This window comes from Chrysoperla carnea, chromosome 2, assembly GCF_905475395.1.
Source record: "Chrysoperla carnea chromosome 2, inChrCarn1.1, whole genome shotgun sequence".
NCBI classification, from domain to species: Eukaryota; Metazoa; Arthropoda; class Insecta; order Neuroptera; family Chrysopidae; genus Chrysoperla; species Chrysoperla carnea.
Genome location: NC_058338.1, coordinates 77,467,673 through 77,489,065, shown reverse-complemented (window position 1 = coordinate 77,489,065; position 21,393 = coordinate 77,467,673). Strand labels below are relative to the sequence as shown.

Genomic DNA, 21,393 nt, shown 5'->3' with positions numbered 1-21,393 from the left:
AAGTCGTGTCTATGGCAATTAAGTATGAAAAACAATATCGTCCAAGTGACCACCACGACTTCCTTTACAGGTCTGTATCCGCACATCAAAATTTTCAATGACTTTTTGCAATAAAAGTGGATCAATAACTTGAACTTCATGTCGAATGTTGCGTTTGAGGTCTTGAATCGTCCGTGGGATATTGGCATACACTTTTCCTTTCAAATAACCCCAAAGAAAATAATCAAGCGGTGTCAAATCACATGATCTTGCCGGCCAATTGTTGCCATATAATGTAACTTTTTAGTTTTTAAATGTAACTTTTATAGACCGGCTTTTTCGTAATAAGACCTGTAAAAGGAGTCGTGGTGGTCACTTGGACGATATTGTTTTTCATACTTAATTGCCATAGACACGACTTTGATTTTCAATAAAGATCTACGAATTTTATTCATATGAAATGTGTTTTATTTCCCCTAAAAAGAATAACTAACAGATGGCCCACCCTATACATCTAGGCATGCATATAAATATCACCAGTATGACAGAGTACATGCGTTAAGCAATGCATCTAAGTAAGAGGTGTTATATGAAATTGAAAAAGTGACTAGTATCGTGGCTTATTTGTTGTAGTTCAACAACTAAGAAACTCCCACTCTCCAAGCGTCTTACAACTATCTCAACGCATATCGAAGCTTCAACACATGTATATAATAGCTCTCACTTAGATGCATTGCTTAACGAATGTATTCTGTCATACTCATGGTATTAATATGCCTAGATGTGAATCGAACATTTTATATATTACACTGAAAAAAAATTATAATAATGACAACCTCATCCCAAAGTTGGCCGTTTCATATTGAAATAAAATAAAAATACTTTCAAACAATTTCCTAATGATTGGAACAAGTACAGCTAAATATATGTATAGACGAATTAAAAGAAAATTTCTTTGAGTTTGCTTTAAATATTTTTATGGACTTGGGTTAACTACATGAAGATTGTTGTTAGTAATTTACAGAGAGTATGAAATAAACTTATTTAACATTTTTATTATATATAACATAGTTTTATACACATAAAACAACCATCGGCAGTCCAGTTGGTACAGCGGTGGACTTAAGACACTAAAATCATCAATAGTTATCTACAGATCCCTGGTTCAAGTTCGAAAAAGAGATTGTTTCAAACTATGTTGCATTTCAAAACAACAATATTTGAAATTTGTTGGACAGTATATTTCTTTTATACAAACAACTCATACGCTTGTGTCAACTTCACCACTCAACCCCGTACGGTAGTTGTATCACATTCGTATCCCCATTCGCCATATTTGCTCTCGCGATGAGAGCCAGTTTCAGTTAACTTTATTTTTGTTCAGATAATGAAGAAATATATTTATTTCCTCTCAGCACCTTGTTAGTAGTTTTGAGGTAAAAATATTGATGGAAAATTTTAGTATACAAAAAATTATTATTAATACAATGAATGGAATATATTGATTTATATGGATTGGCCCCCCAACAACAAATTAAGTCAATTAAATATTTTTGTGTCCTATCATTTTACTAAATTAACTTCACCAGAGATTAAAATGTATAATTCTGTGAATTATGAAAATATTTATGATCAATTTTTTATCAGAATTAAATTTTTAATCTTCTAAACTTTAGATAATGAACCTGGCTAATGTAATTTGTACTATTATTATTAAAATAATCGATGAACAGAATTCATATTTTATAATTCATATGCATTATTACTAAGACGTTGTTTACAAATTTTAAGAGTGATTAATATTTTACGCAGTTGGATGGAGATTTTTTATTGCATTTTTTTATACGTTGCCAAAAATTAACCAAATCCCGATATTAAGAAATCATAACATCTCATCGGTCTTTGTGTATTGAGATCCTCCAAAAATTGTAGCTTTTGATTAGTCTTGGTATTGGTCTTGCAAGACTACCAAGACTAAGGCTACTGTTATAGACCAAGAACCCGAGACTCTTGGAAATGTTGTTATACCTATGAAATATAATATATGTATAATACATGTGACTATTCGAAGTATATAAAAAATGTTATGCATAGTAAAAGTAACTAGAAAAGCATATGATTTTTATGATCCAATCAGAAGTGGGTTTTTGTGAGGGTAGTCCACAAATCCACGTTAAATCTAAAATATCATGGAAAACGTGATAAAAACTAATTTATTTGTATAACATACTGTTATTTTGACCTAACTAGAATGTACACTAAAATATCTAGCCTAAATCAGACTCTTGTTTATATACCATGTATATATGAAATATATCATAGTATAATAAGTTTAGTCCAAAGTTTGTGACGCTTAAAAATATTGATGCACCAACAAAATTTTGGTATAGGTGTTCATAAAATCGCCTAATTAGTCCGTTTTCGGTGGTCTGTCCGTCTGTCTATCAACATGATAGCTCTAAAACGAAAAAGGATATCAAGCGATTATAGCGTGCTTAGGACATAAAAAGTGAGTTCGAGTTCGTAAATGAGTAATATAGGTCAATTGGGTCGTGGGTCATCTTGTAAACCGTTAGAGATAGAACAAAAGTTTAAATGTAAAAAATGTTTTTCAAATGTGTTTCAAACAATTTTTGTTTGTAACATTTTTTTTGTAAACCTCACTGTTTGCCCATGAGGGCGCAAATTTGATGCAAATTTTATAGTATGTATTATATGGGAATATCAGTTAAGAATGAATGTTATCTAAGAGTGACTATTCTTGTTTACTTACGTGACGTCAAAAAACAAGCGCTTGCGTCATCATCACAGTCTATACATGGTATTTAACCAATTAACTCAGTCAATTGTTTGTTTTCACTTGTTTTCTATAGTTTATAGAACAACCCAAATAATACTGGAAATAAGCTCAATGATATTGGCTCTATTATAGTGTAGGTTTTATTTCTATCAAATCTTTTTTTTACATTCCTGTTATAAGCGAATGGAATGGTTGTAATCGCGAATCGAATGATGTTATTTGGTGACGATATTTTAACGGAAATATTTATTTTGAGCATCTTTGAATCTATTATGACTAATTTTCGGGGTGACGTTTGTCTTTTATTGAAATTCTTTATTTAGGATTATCATGAAGAAAATTTTTTAACTTCAATTCCCTAAATTTGAGTAAATAAAGTGTTGATAAGAACGTGATATAATTGTGGCATGTTTTGTAACTTCGGAGCCATGAGCCTTTAAACTATACAGGGTGTTCCATGAGTAACGGACGTCCTTGTTGCATAAGGTAAAAAATAACCCCCACTGTCTTGCCGCTGTTACGCGTTTCTGATTGGCTGCCTATTTTAATTAATAGCTAATTATCCGTGAATCGGGTCAAAAATGGAAGAGGATTTTTCCTATAAGAATTTTATTTTCTACTTTTAAACAAGAGCACACGTTACTTCTGGAACACTGTGTATATAGTATGATTAATATTGATTTAAAAATTAGAGTAAAAATTTAAATAATAATCTTAAGAATATACAAGTTTCCCTCTCCAAATTAAAATTCATCATAAATGAATCATGTGTTTTTCGCACGCACAACAAAACATGTTGTAAAAAGTATTGAAATAATTTTTATTTTTTGTCAAATCTAATCAATTAATTTGTTTTATTAAAAGTAAATAATTAACAAATATAAGTACATTATCATATATTTATTGATGTTTTATTAAGATAATGTTTATTTGCTGATAATATTCATAAACACATATGTGCCGCATATTATAATTCATAATCTATAGGGAATTTTAGCAGACAGTTTTGTATTGACAAATCGGTGAAACGATTCCTGAATTTTGCAAAAATAGGTACAACGTTTTAGCTTCATTAAAAACAGATCGCATAATTATGACTTCGCTCAACTAGAACTTCTCCTAAGACAGATGAGCTTTAAGTTTCGGATCTACATATTTTGTACCAGACACCCGTTAGGCTTCAATAGGTTCAAATGTCATGTGTTATGCGATCGTCAAAGATACCCAGAAACTACATCATAGATAGAAGTTCAATTTTGAATGTCTCAGTTGGAAATGCTCAATCAAGACACTGTAGTATGGAAACATCAGCGGGCATTGATTGTTATCCCTGTCTGATAAAATAATCCAAACTTTCACTTCCCTTCATGCCAGATTAATCTCATCAAACAGTTCAATTCCTCAAAGCAATCATAAGTAATTTGGATAGCAATTTTTTCGATTTTAGAAAAATCAGGCAGATATCGAAATATTCTTACTTTTCGTCTACATTCATGAAGCTATTGCAAAATTCATCATCAAAATTGAAAATAAGGTACCAATAATTTTAACCTTAAATCCAAAATTGCCTTTGCTAGTTCAACCTTAATACTCAAATTTCTTCAACTTTTGATACCACAAACACAAACCACCTTATATTTCTAATTGATTAAAAAAGCAAGTTCCCCAATTTTTGAAGGATTACCGCAGTGGCTTTGTTCTGGATTTTCTTGCCAAAATAACACCACTGTGTTATAGTATTTTCAATAAAATCTTAAAATATTCTCAAACTTCTCTTGTTATATTTCTTCAATAAAGTTACTGTCTTTCATATACAAAAAAAAAGTTATTAAATCTGAAACTCGTATTAAATATTATGGTGGTTAACTGTTTTATATCGTTATAAGAACTGTTGTATAACATTGCATTATGGGTTGTTGCATCACACATGATATATGATACAACAGGTGGTGTATATGCATGTAAAAATGTATCTTTTTACCCATCAGAGATTATGATGGTCACATATTGAACAAGGATCAATCACATACACATATGCATACTTCTATATGTGAACATTTTATGTTCTTTTTGTATCCTAGTGTATACATTATTTACACTGAGTATAAGAAGAAAAGGATAATGCTATACAGTTTTAATAGCATTATCTTTTTTTTCTTACACTCACTATACTAGATTGGTGTAAAAAGAACAGCATGTGTTATAAAGAACGTACACTCACTGTCAGAAAAAGTGCCACAGTTAAAACATTCTAAGCGTACGCATCATATGTTATGTTATAATAGTAACACTTAGAATGTTTTAAAACGAGCATTTTTTGTGACATTGAGTATACATTTATCGACCATGTGAAAATAAATAAAAAAATTTTAAGTTTGTTTTATAACTACTGTTGTTTTAATAGATTGAAACAAATTATTGGTGCAAGAGTCGGCAAATTTAAATTAACGGAATAATTTTGATTTTTTTTTTTTTTTTTGGAGAAACTTTATTATTTATGGAAAAAAAGATACAATTTATTAATTTATATTTCAACCTGAAATATCCTTACAACGGTGGTAGCTCTAGAAATCGGTTCGCACTATAATATCACTTTTAGTGGTCAGAAATTAAAAATATTTTGTTAGTAATTTTGTATTCTAGCCCTTAAATGTCAAAATTAATCATAATTAAAAAACAAACAAAAATTCCACAGGTTTTTGTGTAAAATGTTTTTGTCAAAAATTGATATTAACATGGAATGGTTCTAGATATTTTCAAGTAGTTAGATTCAAGTTGCAAAGATTTAAGTAGAAAAGTGAACATTTTTTTCAGAATCGTGGAAACCGTTTTGTAAATCCATATTTCCAGCGATTTCTGGACCGTATATTAAGCCAAATAATTCCTTATAAACTTCTTCATGTTTCGCAAGTTGCTGGTTTTTTTTATAAGTGATTATTATTACGCGCGTTTAGTAAAACGTTAAAAATTGGTATTTTTTGTTTTGTACTTATATATTACTAGCCTGATACCCGCCCGTTTCACTGGGGGCTTAAAAGTAAAAAACACCGCTTTATAGCCTACACCTCTCTTGATGTGTACAGTTTTCAATTTTGTTAAATGCAAAATAGTCATAATTCATTGAGTTATCAGTTGCCTATGGATGGTTTGACATTTACTATTTTAAATTTTTACAGAATACTGGTTCAAAATGATAATTATAGATCTGTCCATCTATAATCCTCATTTTGAACCATAAATTACAGATTTCTGTAAAAATTTTAAATAAATGTCCGATTAAATTTTATTTTTTTATTTTTTTAAAAATATCTTTATAAGTTATTGCTCATGTGTTATTTTGAAGTATGAGCTATATTGCTGTACAGTTTCATTAAAAACCATTCGCTAGTTTAGCGTGAAAGCGTAACAAACAAACAAATATGCTTACTTTCGCATTTATAACATATAGAGATTTAATTGCATACAAGTAACTTAAAAAATGACTAACATTGCCTCTCCAGTTGTTGTTTACAATTATTATATTCCTGATAAGTTTGGCATAGAAAAAATATTAGACGAGATATATTATTCAATTACAATAAAAGTTTAATTTATAAGATTAGCCTGTTTTCAAATTGCAATGTAAAAATAAAAATTAATAAAAAAAACTTTTCTTCCATTCATTTTTGTATTTCAATGGGTAAAAAAAAAAAAATTATATACCGCTATTATTTGTATAAGAAAAAATGTTTAAGAATGAACTATAAATGGATTCTCTTAGGATTCATATTACTTTTAATCTTTGATATGAAATTATTTAGTATTTTGTTATTTTTTTGTAAATTCTTTGGAATAGAATCCTTAATTCTTAAATAAAAAACACTGACTACTATCGAAATACATCATAGCGAAATTTAGGCCAAGGTTAATAATATTTGAAAGATTTCAAGTTTACATTGTTTAGATTTACCAAAGTGTAAATGTGTGCTCAGTTTTTCTTACAAATGCTTTCTTTTTTGATCGAGAAATAGCTGATTGCAAAAATAGTTATTATCACAAAAATACTCAAAAGTTGCTCTTTCTAATCTTAACTAATCTCTATATATTATAAATTCGAAAGTAAGGATGTTTGTTTGTTTGTTTGTTTGTTACGCTTTCATGCTAAAACAAGCGAATGGTTTTAAATGAAACTGTACAGCAATATAGCTTAGACTTCAGAATAACACATGAGCTATAATTTATAAAGATATATTAAAAAAATAAAATTTAATCTGACTTTTACTATTTTAAATTTTTACAGAAATCTGTAATTTATGGTTCAAAATGATGATTATAGATGGACAGATTTATAATCATCATTTTGATCCATAAATTAAAGTATTCTGTAAAATTTAAAATAATGGCTTACTCAATGAATTATGACTATTTTAAATTTAACAAAATGGAAAATTGTGCACATCAAGAGAGGTAAAGGATATAAAGCGGTGTTATTTACTTGTAAACCCAGTGAAACGGGTGGGTATCAGGCTGTTGTTATAAATGTGAAAGTAACTCCGCCTGTCTGTTACGTTTTCACACCTAAGCCGTTGAACCAAATTTGATTTTTGATTTAAAGATAGATGGTACCTTGGAAAAGAACATAATATACTTTTTTCACGAAAATAAAACTAGAAAGGGATGGAATAGGGAAAAACACCCCTAAAACTATCCTTATCAATTGTATGCACGCTAGAATAATGGGGTTTTTTTCATTCGACATAATGAAGTCTACAGCTAAAAACTAATAACTTTAAGATATAAGTCTCAACTCCCCGAAACGGGAAAACATCTCCAAAACTGGTTTTTTCTTCTGTAAATGCTAGAAAGATGCGGTTTCTTGTTTTCGACGTAAAATTCCATGAAACTAATGGTAAAAATCGAAAACTTAAATATTTTCCGAGTGAATGCGAACTTATATGTTTTTCTATATTTGTTATCAGTATTTTTCGTCTGATTGAGCTCAGATATTTGTTATTTTCACATAATTATTGTTACAAAATTGGATTTTTCGACCAACCTTAAGGATCAATGTCTTTTACAAAATTTAATGATAAACAAGTATTCCAACAAGTAAATAGAAAATCCCGGAATAAACAACGCGACCTGCGATTATATTTTATCATTGTGACAAGTGATCGAATGATCGATACTTAAATAAGTTGTATATTGAATCAATGGATCAATGAATTTAGGTTTATTGGTTTATATATTCAATGTGGTAAAACAACTACAAGTAACTGATCAGCTCATAAAGAAAGAACTACCAAGATGTTTTTAAAAAAAAAACCAAATAACCATACTTGGTGATGATCAAGTTCTCATCAATTCACATTACAAACATGACCATCGTTGTTGTTCAGTTAAAATTATTATCAATCGAGTAACCTAAAACGACCTCTTTGTATGCTGTTGTTCTTCTGGTCTTTGTGGTATGATCGTCATACGGTTACATCTGTATTGAAACTATTAACCAGATGAAGGTGGTTTCAATTCCGCCGTTTAGGCTAACCTTACACAATCAATATTATTGAAACAATATTATTGACTCAATATATGGTAAAATTCGGGTGCCCTTACACGAATCAATAATATTGGTAAAATAAAATCTTGAGAGTGGTTAATCAAGTCGTCGCCCAATATCTTATATATTATTTCTCTGGCCTATTTTTCCTGTTCACGCGATATCTTCCTTCTTCTTTTATCAAATTCCATGATTTACACCTTATTTTGAAGTTTATCTTGCTGGTTACTACGCCAGTCATATTCTACATTAAAATGGCAAATCGCGATGTAAAGCTGCTTTTTTGGTATGTTATTTGGATCCCTTAGGGGAGTGCCAAATAACGTTTTGCCTAGCAAAAAAATTGTACTATCTGTGCATTACGTGAAAAACTGCAAAATTATCGGGCTTCTTTCAGTTTTTGCAGTTTTTTGCAAAAACTTTTCAAAAGGCTCACTAGTTTAAGCTTTCTACAAATTTTCATTTCTCTATGTTTTATATTTTTGGAGAAAATGGGCACCAAAGTTTTGCCTTAATTTGCTCCAGCATATTTAAACTTTTGATCCATCTCTAACGGTTTAACATAAGCAAAACTCAAAGTATTAACATTTCCTAAAATCATGTAAATTTTTCAAGCATCAAATCTCAAAAACTAATAGACATGCGAAGCCGAGGGTTGGCTTCATTTGTTTTAATTTAATATTCTTTCAAAATGATAGAAGCAATTAATGTCAAAAACTCATAGTTTTTACATTGAAAAGTGCGAAACTTGCAGTTTTTACGTATTACGCAAGTAGAAACTATATTTTTTTTGCTTGCAAAACGTAATTTCACACTCCCTGAAAGTTTCCAAAAACATACCAAAAAGCAGCTTCAGATCGCGTATTGTGATTTTATTTTTATTTTTTGTAAGATTTTACTGGCGTATACTGACATAAAATAGACTTATGGTGTAAAAATGTATTGCTTAGAAAAAAGCAAGCTAGAATAATATTAACATTTAATTTTACTTCATTATGTAATTTGTATATCTAATCTGTAATAAAGTTGCTTATAAATAAAAATAAAGTAAATTACTCACTTATATATTATTTCACTAGCCTATTTTAGCCACGGGTACCGCACTGCGTAAATACTCACGAGCCGAACTAGTATTCACTCATATTCAATAAAAATTAGCTTATTGCAGTCAATATTATATTTAATATTATTGATTTAAAATTTTTTCAAATTTTGTAATAGTTTTAAATTTTTAATTTTTATTTTATTTTTCAGAGTGGGGTGAGAATGGAGTTGGAGCCATTCGAATCTTACGATTTTAATCTGGAAGATCAAAACTTTTATGAACCCAGTCCGGCGAAAAGTGCCACTGGGTTCAAAACTCGTAAAACGGTTACATTTCATCGTATTATACCAAAGGTAAACTATTCTATAATAACTGTTTATATAACATATTTTAATTTATTTCTTTAGATACTTTTTCTCTAAAATTATTATATCTATACTTATTCTTCAATAAATTTTATTTCAATTTGATTGGTTTATTGTGGTGATGAATTTTGTATTTTATTGACCGGATATATTTTTTTAATTTCTGTATAAAAAAATTATAGTAAATTATTACTTTTTGCAAGAAAAAAAATGTTGTGAATTATTACTTTTATGTAAATTAATCGGTGATATATTAGTTAAATTCGCATAATTAGTAAATTACAAATTTTATTTATTTTTCAAAATATTACTTACTCATAAATTATAAAAAAAAATCATGAGTAGCAGAGCTCAAGACTAAGGTCTTATTTTTTTCTCATTCGATACTTCTTAAGTTTTGATATGTTATTAATTGCTAATTCATACGCAAAAAATTATTAAAAAAAAAACTGTGAAGCTTTTTCAGGTCAGATCATTTAAAATTGGAATTTTAAAATGTTGTAAATAGCCAAATGTTTAATGAACACATAACATTTCGATAATGTTGTTCCCCCTTTTGAATTTATTGATCTGAAATTAAAATCGATTGGTAAACATGAACGATAAAAGCAATTAATTATTTTTTTCTATTTTTCAAAATAATTTTTGATATGGAGTCTCTATGGCAGTTGCAAGTTATGACGTCACCACGTGCTATTTTCCTCTCTTTTTATTTGTATATTTAAATGCTTCATATTTTCATAGTTTTTTATGTTATCCAAAAATTGATGTTTTGGCTGGATAACGAACGTCGATTAAGGTAATAAACAAATTTTAGGACAAAGATCTATTAAAAATATTAGGACAAAAGACGATTATTTATTATTTTTAGATTTAAGAAATTAAATAAATCCGATTTCTAGTGATGTAAGATGCTATTTAAATTTAAATAATTATTTTACAGATTAAAATTTTTGATTTCTGTTTATTTCATTTCTTTCATTTTATTATAATTTGGGGGGGGGGTACTATCCGTTCAACCATAATGCTTTCAATTGAATTGAATGGGTTTTTAACTTTAATTTAACTCAATTCTCAGATAAATTTTAAATCTTCTAGCTTAAGCTAGATTATGCTATGCCAACATAAAAATTGTGAGAGGGGCCTGGGAAGTTGACGCTTTCAAAAGAAATTTCCTGGACATCAACTTAACCTACATACAGATTATCAAGATCAATTTGGACAGATTGTACAAGTGCGCAAACCCCTAAAAATCGCATAAATTTGTAATATTTCGGCAGAAAAATTCGAAACGGATCTGAGAAATTGCACCACTCCTCAAAAAAACCAATTCCTAGACGTTAACGCAATTTACATATCACAAAGTTTGGTGTGGCTGTAGAGAAGAGTAAAATTTTAAAACCTTCGAAAAAAAAATGGTTTTTCCTCCAAAGAAACTCCTCCCAATACGGTGGTAGTTGCCTGATGTAGAATTTGCCATTTTTCGTATTAAAATGTAAAACTAGACTTGATACCATGACAAAATTTAAAAATGGAATTAAAACTGATTAAAAAACGGAGAAGTAATAAGTATTCAAAGATTGTTGTCCATCTCCTTTTAGCAAGACAAAGTTTTGTATGTATTTTATATGTATCTCTATGTGATATCGGACAATGGCGTCACTAACCTATAGCTTCCTCTTTGTTTAATTAGGAATTTTAAACGTTTATATTTTGCGTACGTCTAAAGATGTTCAAAAACCAACTTCACTTTTCTTCCCGTGCAGTGAGAATTCTTCACCTGAAGTGATAACAAAAATTTATTCAACATTCCTATTACTGAAAGTGAAATCAACCAACACTTTTATAACAGGGTTCTGCCTAAAAATTTGAACAATTTACTACATTACCTTGGCGTTCGATTATGAACTAAAATCGAATATATGACGGCATCCCGTTCACTTTCAATAGCACTTCGTAATAAATTGGAATAGAATTTAATCATTATTCTTTCATGAAATATATTTTAATTTAATGAATTGTTGATAGTTTTATTAAGTTGTTATAAAAAAAAAATAATTTCGTCAAAATTATATGGAATACACACTTTATACATAATACCTAATAATTCACATAAAATCTGTATACAAGAAATTATACAAAAAAAATGTATCCGGTCAAAAATATGAAGTAGATAAAACATTATTCAACACATTCAATCAAATTTATTGGTATCACATATAATTCTTAAAATTCCTGAAATAGATTCTTTAAACACCGCTACATATACCACACGTTGTAGCTTCTTGAAGAATTAAAATAGGAGAGCTGATCATAGTAAACCTTCCTGGATATACTAAAGTTTATATTTAAACGAGCACTTCTTGTATATACAGGGTGGGTCATTTTCATCTTTAATGGCTATTAGCTCGTTTTGTACTTAGCTAATAAAAAAATAGCTTAAACAAGTGTTTCAATTTTTGATAGGGAACATCATGTTCTGGCATCAGATTAGATTTAGCTCTACGGGTTTCTTTGAGACGTTCTATACACATTTTTCAATATCCAAATTTCAAATCGATAGATTAAAGAGTATAATCGCAGTGCTTGAAATTCAATTGTAACTTTAGCCACTCTTATCTGGAAAACCGCTCTTCTTTATAAATATTTTTTCCCGGCAATGAATATTTAAAAGGAGTCTTAAAAAAATTATAAAGTTTCACGCCAATCAAATAATGATTTCACGCCATTGAAAAATGTGTATCCTCGAAAATCGTCAGCTTTCAGAGGAAATGCGACATAAAAATATGTCATCCTTGCATTAAATCGAAAGAAAACACGCTAATTGTGGAAAAATACTTACTTATTAACTAAAAGTTGTCAAGGGTAATAGTGGATATTCGCCTGTATCAATGACTTTGACCTATACAATTATTGATAAACTTTAAGCGTATTTTTTTCGATTAAATGCAATAATGACAAATTTTTAGGTCGCATTTCTTCCAAAAGTTGATGATTTTCGAAAAAAAGGTTAAGATGAAATATATATATATATATTATTTTTGACGGTGAATTAAGTATTAGATAAAAATTTCAAAAATTTACCAAAATTTTAAACAGCATCCCTACGAAAAATCATTGAAATTGAAACCGAAATTGCTCGTTTGAAAACTTGTACTTTCTAGTTTTGGAATATATTGATAAACAAATTTTATCACTCCCTGTCGCTATTTACTAAGGGTTCCGAAGGTCAAAAATTTCTTCTTGATGAAAATTTTGGAGACTATGACCATCAATTTTAATTTATTTTATAATCAAGAAAGAAAGGGCCAAAAACCTGTGATTTTGTATAAATTTTGGTGGCATTAACAACTGAGAAAACCATAATAAGATTTTAGTAGATATTATCTTTTTTTTTAAATGGTGGGCGATTGAAAAACGCCTAAAATAAGGAAAAAGCTGTGAAAATTGAGATAGTGGTTAAATTTCTTATTCTTACGCATTGTTTGGAGCTTTAGGAATTAAGAAAGCAATATTATCTTTATTAGGTTTACAGGCAGTCTTAATAAAAAAGATAATTCAAGAAACAATGCAAAAATTTTTTTGTCCGTTTCTCGAAAGAACGAAAAATCCGTTTACAAATATTTTTCCATCATATCATAAAACTACAGTTATCAACTGTCACGTATGATTCCTTGTTAGTGTGGTTTTTAAAGCACACTTAACGGATTTGAAAAATATAATTTTGAAAAGAGTATAACGAAACGGTAGTAAAGTTAATGAGCACCAAACAATAAATGCGTTCATCACATGTCATGCGTCATTTTGAGTGGAAGTCCACCTGACAAAACTAATGATTAATTTCAATTTTAAAAAGACGTACACGTACATTGAATTTCAAGAGAAAAAGGTATTCCAAGCTAGTTGATTACAATACAATTTTTACAAAATTGTTTTTTTCGATAGGTAATTAAATTTCTAATTGACTTGTAGGGTATGCGTTGTTGATTCGTTGATATTAACAAAAAACTTACCCTATACTTCCTATATACATACTTGGCAGGAAGTTGTAATTGTTCTTTAAATCTGAATAATTATTTGACACCACTCAAGGCTTTACTAGGACTTTTTTGTTTTAATTTCGTTTTTATTCGATTTAGGTAAACTAAGATCATGGGCAAAATTGTACATTTACAGTGAGCATATCGAAAAAAGGAATTTCTTCTAGATATTTTCTTGAAATAAGAATTTAAAAGGAAGAATTCACTTGTTACAAGAAAAATTTCTTACCACCAGAATTTTTTTTCTTGCCTCTAGAAAATTTTCCTTTTTTTTAATGTTTTTGAGGTAACAAAACCTCTTTTTTACGCATATTACTAATAAATGGTTAATATTCTCCATTCGATTTTTGTTTGAGGCATTTTCATGGTAACGATGCACTACTTTATTAATTTAATTGTATACATGGACATATAATTCTATGGGTTGCATAGAATTATATGTCTTTATTATATTATATAATTTATATTTAAAAAGTATTTATGCAATTTCGTTTCTTATTTTCACAATTTCTAATGCAACAAGTTTAATTAATTGTTATTTTTCAATAGTTTTAATTTGACATTTACTATACTATTTATTTGTAACGAATTGAAAATTACTTATAACAACCTACTTTAACGCAAAAATTATTCAATGGAAGCGTCGATTTGATTGGCCATGACTACGCACTCAATCTCTATATATCTTGTGCTTACAATTTTTTTCTGAAACAAAGTTTTGAAACATTAATTTATGTGCGAAGTATTTTTTGAAAATATATTAACTTGAAAATTTACTGTTGTGCTGTTTTCTGTGTAATATGTCTAGATACAGTGTCTTAGTATTGTACACTATTGTTAGAAATAGTCCACGAATGTAAGATTATATTTTTACTAAAACGAGTGAACTACCTTAAAACTATTATAATTCAATTGTATTTCAATCTTCAACTAAATTTAAACAGTGCTTATAGTAAACAAATCAAATTATTTAGAGACACTCCTTCACAAGAATGAGTTGTTATTGTTAAATTATTTCAACCCTTCTGCATAAAAAAAATCGATTAAGTGTGAGAACGATCGAATCATCTACGCACTCGCGGCGGCCACATGACATAAATCGTACATTCAAGCATCAATGGCATAAAATTATCTTTCCAATAAAGCCAGTGTCATTGATATAAAAAATATTTGTCATTGTTTTATTTTAATTTAAGGATGCACGACCGTCAGGACAATTTTGGATACAAAGCTTGACCTTTTTTATATGACGTTGGACTAAGTCTAAATCAATTCTGAAAATTTTAGGGGGGCTGCCTATTATTTACATAAATAAATGACTTCAAAAGTAGGCATTTTTAACGTTGATCTTATGGGAAAACGGTAGATGAATGATGTGTTTTCATAGATTTCTCCAAAAATATTCGGTTAACGTTGATCTTATGGGAAAACGGTAGATGGATGATGTGCTTTTATAAATTTCTCCAAACATAGTCAGTAAAAAGAACCGTCGTGCCCGTCTAATTAAGGTTGTATGAAGACGGTAGTGGGGACACAAATATAAAAATATATATTTTCAATTTTGATGGCGAATTATGTTACAGCTAGACAATACATATAAGACGAAAAATATATCGAAAATTGAAAATTTTGTTTAGTTAACTAGCTTTCGATATTTCGAAAATCAATGCATATATCGAAAAATTTTATTCTATTTTTTCGTCTACATTCATGAAGTTATAATCATCTACATTCATCAAATTCCTCATCAAAGTTGAAAATAAGGTAATAATTCCAACTATCAGTCTAAAATTGCCTTGGTGCTCGTACTACCTTAAAATTTTGATATCTAAAAAACACCAGTTAGATGAATTTCATGATTTCGTTTTAGGAGAAAATCGACGTGTTAAATATTTAATTAAAGGCTTCAGAAGTGTAAGCTTATTACTTCTTTCACTTCAAGTACATCCAATACTGTTTCCAATAGGGACTTTCGGTAGTGAAAAATAAATTATGAAATTTGAAAAAGTTAAAATTTATGTAAAAATATACTTAAATATTCTGATTTCGAGTCATAAAAGCACATTTTTCTTTTTTAATATTAAAATTAAAAATCGTAATTGTTAAACTGTATATCACGTGACCTAAAACGCGGGCAAGCCTTGATGTGATGTTATATGTATGAACCATAGACCATCAGTTAGTTCAGTATAGACAGCTTGGTATAATATATCCGTATATAATAAATATTTATATTTATTTTAATTGGTTGTCTATTAATATATCTGTCAAATTTATCTGTGTTATTTCGTATAATGATACCGATATAACGTCACCAAATTGGATGTCCGCGTTTTTGACAGTTTAAAAAAAGGTTTAAAATTTTTTTTAATTTTTGCAAGAAAGTGTGGGTATTTTTCCGAAATAAATTTTTGGTGGCTGTTTATTAACAAAATCAACATTTTGAAGTACTTTTTCAAATATAGTAGAAAACCCTATTGGTACGGTACGCTAAAAAAAGCTATAATTACATTTTTTTTTTGTAAAAATAGTTACAATATAATTACGATATGTTGACTGTCACTTTTGAAAATAAAAAAAGGGTATAATATGTGTAGTAGTAAGTAAGCAGGAACATCTACAAAAAAAAAAAACTCTAAATTTAAAAACATAATAAGTTTTTTAGAATTTATTTTTGAAATCTAACGCTATATAATTATTATATTATTAGTTCATGTGTGTATATGTACCTATATGCCCTCTTGAATATAACATTTCCGTTATCATTCGACCGTATTCATCAACTTCCTTCAAGAGTTTTATGGTAAATCACAATAAATTATGAAATGCTATTATTATTGTTATTATTAACATAAAAAAATATCATTTATCTTTTATGTATAATTTATTGTAAGCGCTGCGCTTGTTTTGAAAATATAGGCGGTTACTTCGGTACCAATTCTAGTGTTGTGTTTGTAATAGATTATTCGTGTTTTCACTACATGCAATCAGGGTTCTTAGGTTTTTTTTGTTCGGAAAACTGTAAAAAGTGTATAACAATCTATGCCATGTAAAAAGTGCTTCAGTAAAATCAGTCTTTTTTTATATACAAAACTAGAACCTACTCGCCTGCGTCGTCGGGAAATTTTAACTTTAAAAACAAAGACTACCGCGCTTGTGCCGCGTCCTCCTTTTCCTTCACTTAATTCCCCTTTTGTTCGCCATTTAATCGGTTTTAATGGTTTGGTGCGGAATCCTATTTTTTTTAAATAAAATACAGCCCATGTTACTTGCTGACAATGTAGCATCATGCTATAGGTGGAAGAATTTTTAAAATCGATTAATTAGTGGGTTCAAAAATAATGGATTTTAATACAAACTTTCATCCCCTATTTCATTCCCCCACACTCTCCAAGTTTCAGGTCTCAGCGGTTAATCAGTCAATCAGTCATTCAGAACAAATCATTTTATATGTATAGATTTATAATTCGAGAATTTAGTGTCATAAAATTTATAGGATATCCCGAAATCACCGTTTATAAAATTGAGGTTATATTTCTTGCAAAATTCTAAGACATTTTGTCTTTTGCCGTTACCTTTTTTTCTTTGTCGATTAAAGAAAGTCAATCAAAGCTCTTCAAAATTCGAGCAATAGACAGTGATTGCAGTGGTTCCCTCTCCGTTTTGATAACCAATGGCGTTCACTTTCCTTTCTCCCGCGCCATGTTCGTGAACAGGGTCCTGCGACAGGGAAAATCCCAAACTAAAATTGTTTAATTATTAAATAACTATAATAATTATAATTTTATAGCTACTGTTTTCATTGTAATTATTATAAATATTTCATTTTCACTTAATTTTTGCCAGGTATGTAAAAAGATACTGTGAATTGAAATCAAGAGAAGAGAGGGTTTGTCCTTGTCGTATGGGAGAAGGGGAAGTGTCTGTGTGTCAGTGAGGATTTCCACTGTCTCCGCTTATTTAAATTGTGAAATGACAAAGGAAAATTGTCTTAGAATTTTGCAAAGAAAATGCCCTCAAATAAATATATAATTAATTATTCAAAAATATAGAAAAAGACAGCTAATATTTCCCAAATTTGTCTAAGCGCGATTAAGGTTTCATGTAAAATATAGGAATTATTTCGATGGTAAATATTAATTTCTTTTTTATCGAAGTGTCTTGGATATCTCTGTAACCTAAAATTAAATCATATAATGTTGAGAATTTTTACATTAAATATTAAAAAAAAAATGTGTTAAATGCTCCGCAACTGACTTATATACCAAAATTTAAATATTATTGATAAAAAAATCTCTTAAAACAGATAGATTTGAATAATATATTTAGAAAACCATTTTTAACAAACTCAGACTTTACAATCCGATGTAAGTTTAATAGTAATGTTTCAAGTTGTTTAATGAACTTTAAAAATTCAATTAACTATAAATTAAGTGGAACGAGTATATTCTGTCTAAAAATAATAAAGTTGATTTAAGAATATTGTTTTTAATTTATGTATTCCGTATCATCTGTAAATAAAAACCATATACATTTTAACCTTTTACATAACCAATCACCGTATGTAAGAGAACATACGGTGTGTTTTTGAGTGAAAACAGCAAACCAAAAGTCCTTCAAAAACGCTGTATAACGTGTGTTAAGAAAATTGGTCAGTCAAGTTTGTTTTCTAAAAACTTCGAAATATTGATCAAATGTACTGTATAATTTTCCTGGCCTTCTAAGATTTGCTGTACCTATTCTATATAGGTACAGCAATATACTTGCCATCGTGGTGGACTTGATAACTCCACAGTCTACGCTTCTTAAATAATATAGGTCTCAATTTCACATGTAAGCTTGTAACTTCGAGTTCTAGTGCATCATAATGATTGAACATGTGACTGTAAATCAGAACATTACATAAACTAAATTATGTAACGTTCTATCTCGATATGTTTCATACAATAAAACACCACTATGTGAATTTTTGAAAACTTTGCTATACTTTAATGTTTAATGCAAAGATACATTTATTATTTCACACAAAATCAATTTACAATATTGATTTCCAAATATATTCACAATTAATAATAATTCAATTCAACAACTGTTCTCACTGTACTTTGTATCAACCATCCACAATGACTGCCCGAAGGAATCTGAAGTGTTATTTCCACATATTTTCATATTTGTTTTCTTGAAAACCACGTTATATTTTTGTTATTCGCACAGCCATCTTAGATGTCAGAATAAAGGCAGTATTCTGGTCTAGAAATTTGAACAAATTTTTATAGGCTAGACCCTTAATATGCCCTTAAACAGATTTTTGAAAATTAGAATTATTTTCGGAATTACAGCGGAAATTCTGGTAACGAAGGTCGAATTAATCGCTCTGTACTGCGAGCTTCTGTTGCTTCAAGAGAAGGCAAAACGAATCGGTTAGCAGAAATAACTTTGCAGGACGTTGCATATGAAGTAGAAGAAGGTCCAATGTATGGATCTGAGATCTTCGATTAATCCAAAGTGAGTAATATTATTATCCGAGTTAATCTGCCGGAATTATCTCTCAATTTTAAAACGCGTTTTTCTTGAATCTAAATTTGTCGAGGTAGACATGATATATATCTCAAGTTCTATTCGACCGATTCCTTTGAAGGCAGTAATAGGTATACTAATTGATAAAAACTTGTTCTTTTCATTTTTCATTTGAATTTTGTAGATAAAGACTTGATTTATCCATACTATATTTAAAAAAAAATAAAAATCTTATTCAATTAGGTAGATATTAGTTATTTGTACGAAGATTAGTAATGATACAAATCACATTTGAATATTTAGTTAATTAAAAATTAATTAATCTAGCTGTGTAATTGACTGAAATATATATTTCTTAATTTAATGATTTAAAAAAAATAACTTTGTACAAGATAACTATGATAAAAAAGAAGATATTTAAACTTTTGTACAGAAGTTAAAATTTTAAATCTTATGATGAAAGAAATTTGATAAATTGCGTTCAGATTTTTGTGAACGATTCTACGATAGGAGGTAATATGTACGACACTCATTATAGAATTGATGTTTTATCCTAATTTTTGGTGATTTTATGTAATAATAATAATAAATTACATAATAAATTACAAATAATAATAAATTATCTTAATGTACTTTATATAACGCATTAGGATTGAAAATAAATATATATATTAGTTTTTTTGCTTAATCGTAATACTTAAGTGTTTTTCTTTCAATAAACTAAATAGTTTTTTTTTTTTTTTTTTCAATCTCTGAGGGAATTTGCTTAGCTAACGCAGCTCCTACGCTACGAATTTTATAGTTTTAAATTAAAAATTTTATAAAAAAACACTTTTAAAGAACAAGCTTTTATTGTACTAAAACTGAAGACGCTCAATTAAAAATATCAATAATGATTTGGAGCGCCTCAAGCTTTTACACATAGTCATGTATGAGTGGTTCATAGAAATAATTATTTTTTTACTTTTTAGTATAATAAAAGCTTGTCCATTAAAAAGTATTTTTATAAAAATTTCTAATTTCAAAAAAAAAAGATATGTATATCAAATATGGTGGAAGCGACCAAAAATGCATTGTCATGCGATTTACAAATGTTATTTCCATTCTTCTTAACAAATCCTTTCATTTGATATCCATATTATGGGAGAGCATAAAAAATTACTGGTCCGTCATCTTGGGCGGCCCTCATATTGAATTTAGAATGATTGCTTCAAAATTGAAGTGCGAGCTTAACTCGAATATACACATTGAAGCATTGTAAATTTATAAAAATAAAGTATGCTTCAATGTAAATAAGCTAAGCGCATTTTTAATGCACGGTTGGCAACTATACTCGCACTACTTCTAATTTTATTTGAACAACTTGTTTTCTTAGTAAACTTTTACGACAAATTTCTAAAAATTGTATTTTCTTAGACGAATAGTCGATAATTTTGACCATCTGGGTTGTCCAATCTGTATGTTAGATATTCTGTATAATATTAATTTAGTACTTTAAAGAATTGAATAAGTAATGAATGGTAATTTTAATTAAATGTTTATAAAATAATATGTAATTTTCATAGAAATATTTTGAAAAATAATTACACTTAACACCTGTTAAATACTTTAAACAATATTGTACTTATTTTTAATTTCTATTATAAATACTGATAAATATTGACGACAATTGTTACAAGGTTAATTAGCCTTGAAAACATATACAGGAATCCCCTACCCCTTTGACATAGGTCAATTTTTTTCTTTTTGACAGAGGATTCGGTTGGCAAATAATTTATAAATAAATGACAGTTAATTTTTTTTTGGAAATGATAATATATGGTATCAACTTGACGGGAAACTGTTTTTAAATACTATCCGCTGAATCATATAGCACAGTAGTGCGTAAGCGTAGATTAGTAAAATGGAAAATTGAAAGGGTATTGTATGATGATGTATGATGATGTTATATGAAATGTGAATGTTTTTGCTGTGATATATATACATTTCATTTCAATAGAAAAAGAATATTGGAAGGTATTTTGTATCTATTTCTTTAGGTGACAGTCAAGTCTTAAATACATCCTCATATACAGGGTGGACTATTTTAATATATAATGGCTAATAAT

General features: G+C 28.6%; 1 protein-coding gene across 1 annotated transcript in view; it reads left to right on the top strand.

Annotated features, from left to right (window-relative positions):
• The window catches only part of LOC123292091 (ETS-like protein pointed), a 297,704-nt gene that overhangs the window by 25,373 nt on the left and 250,938 nt on the right, over nt 1-21,393 (top strand). The window contains exon 2 of the mRNA XM_044872620.1: nt 9,573-9,716. Within this exon, the coding sequence (XP_044728555.1) occupies nt 9,585-9,716 (132 nt within the window). The 5' untranslated portion in view covers nt 9,573-9,584. The remainder of the gene's footprint in view (nt 1-9,572; nt 9,717-21,393) is intronic.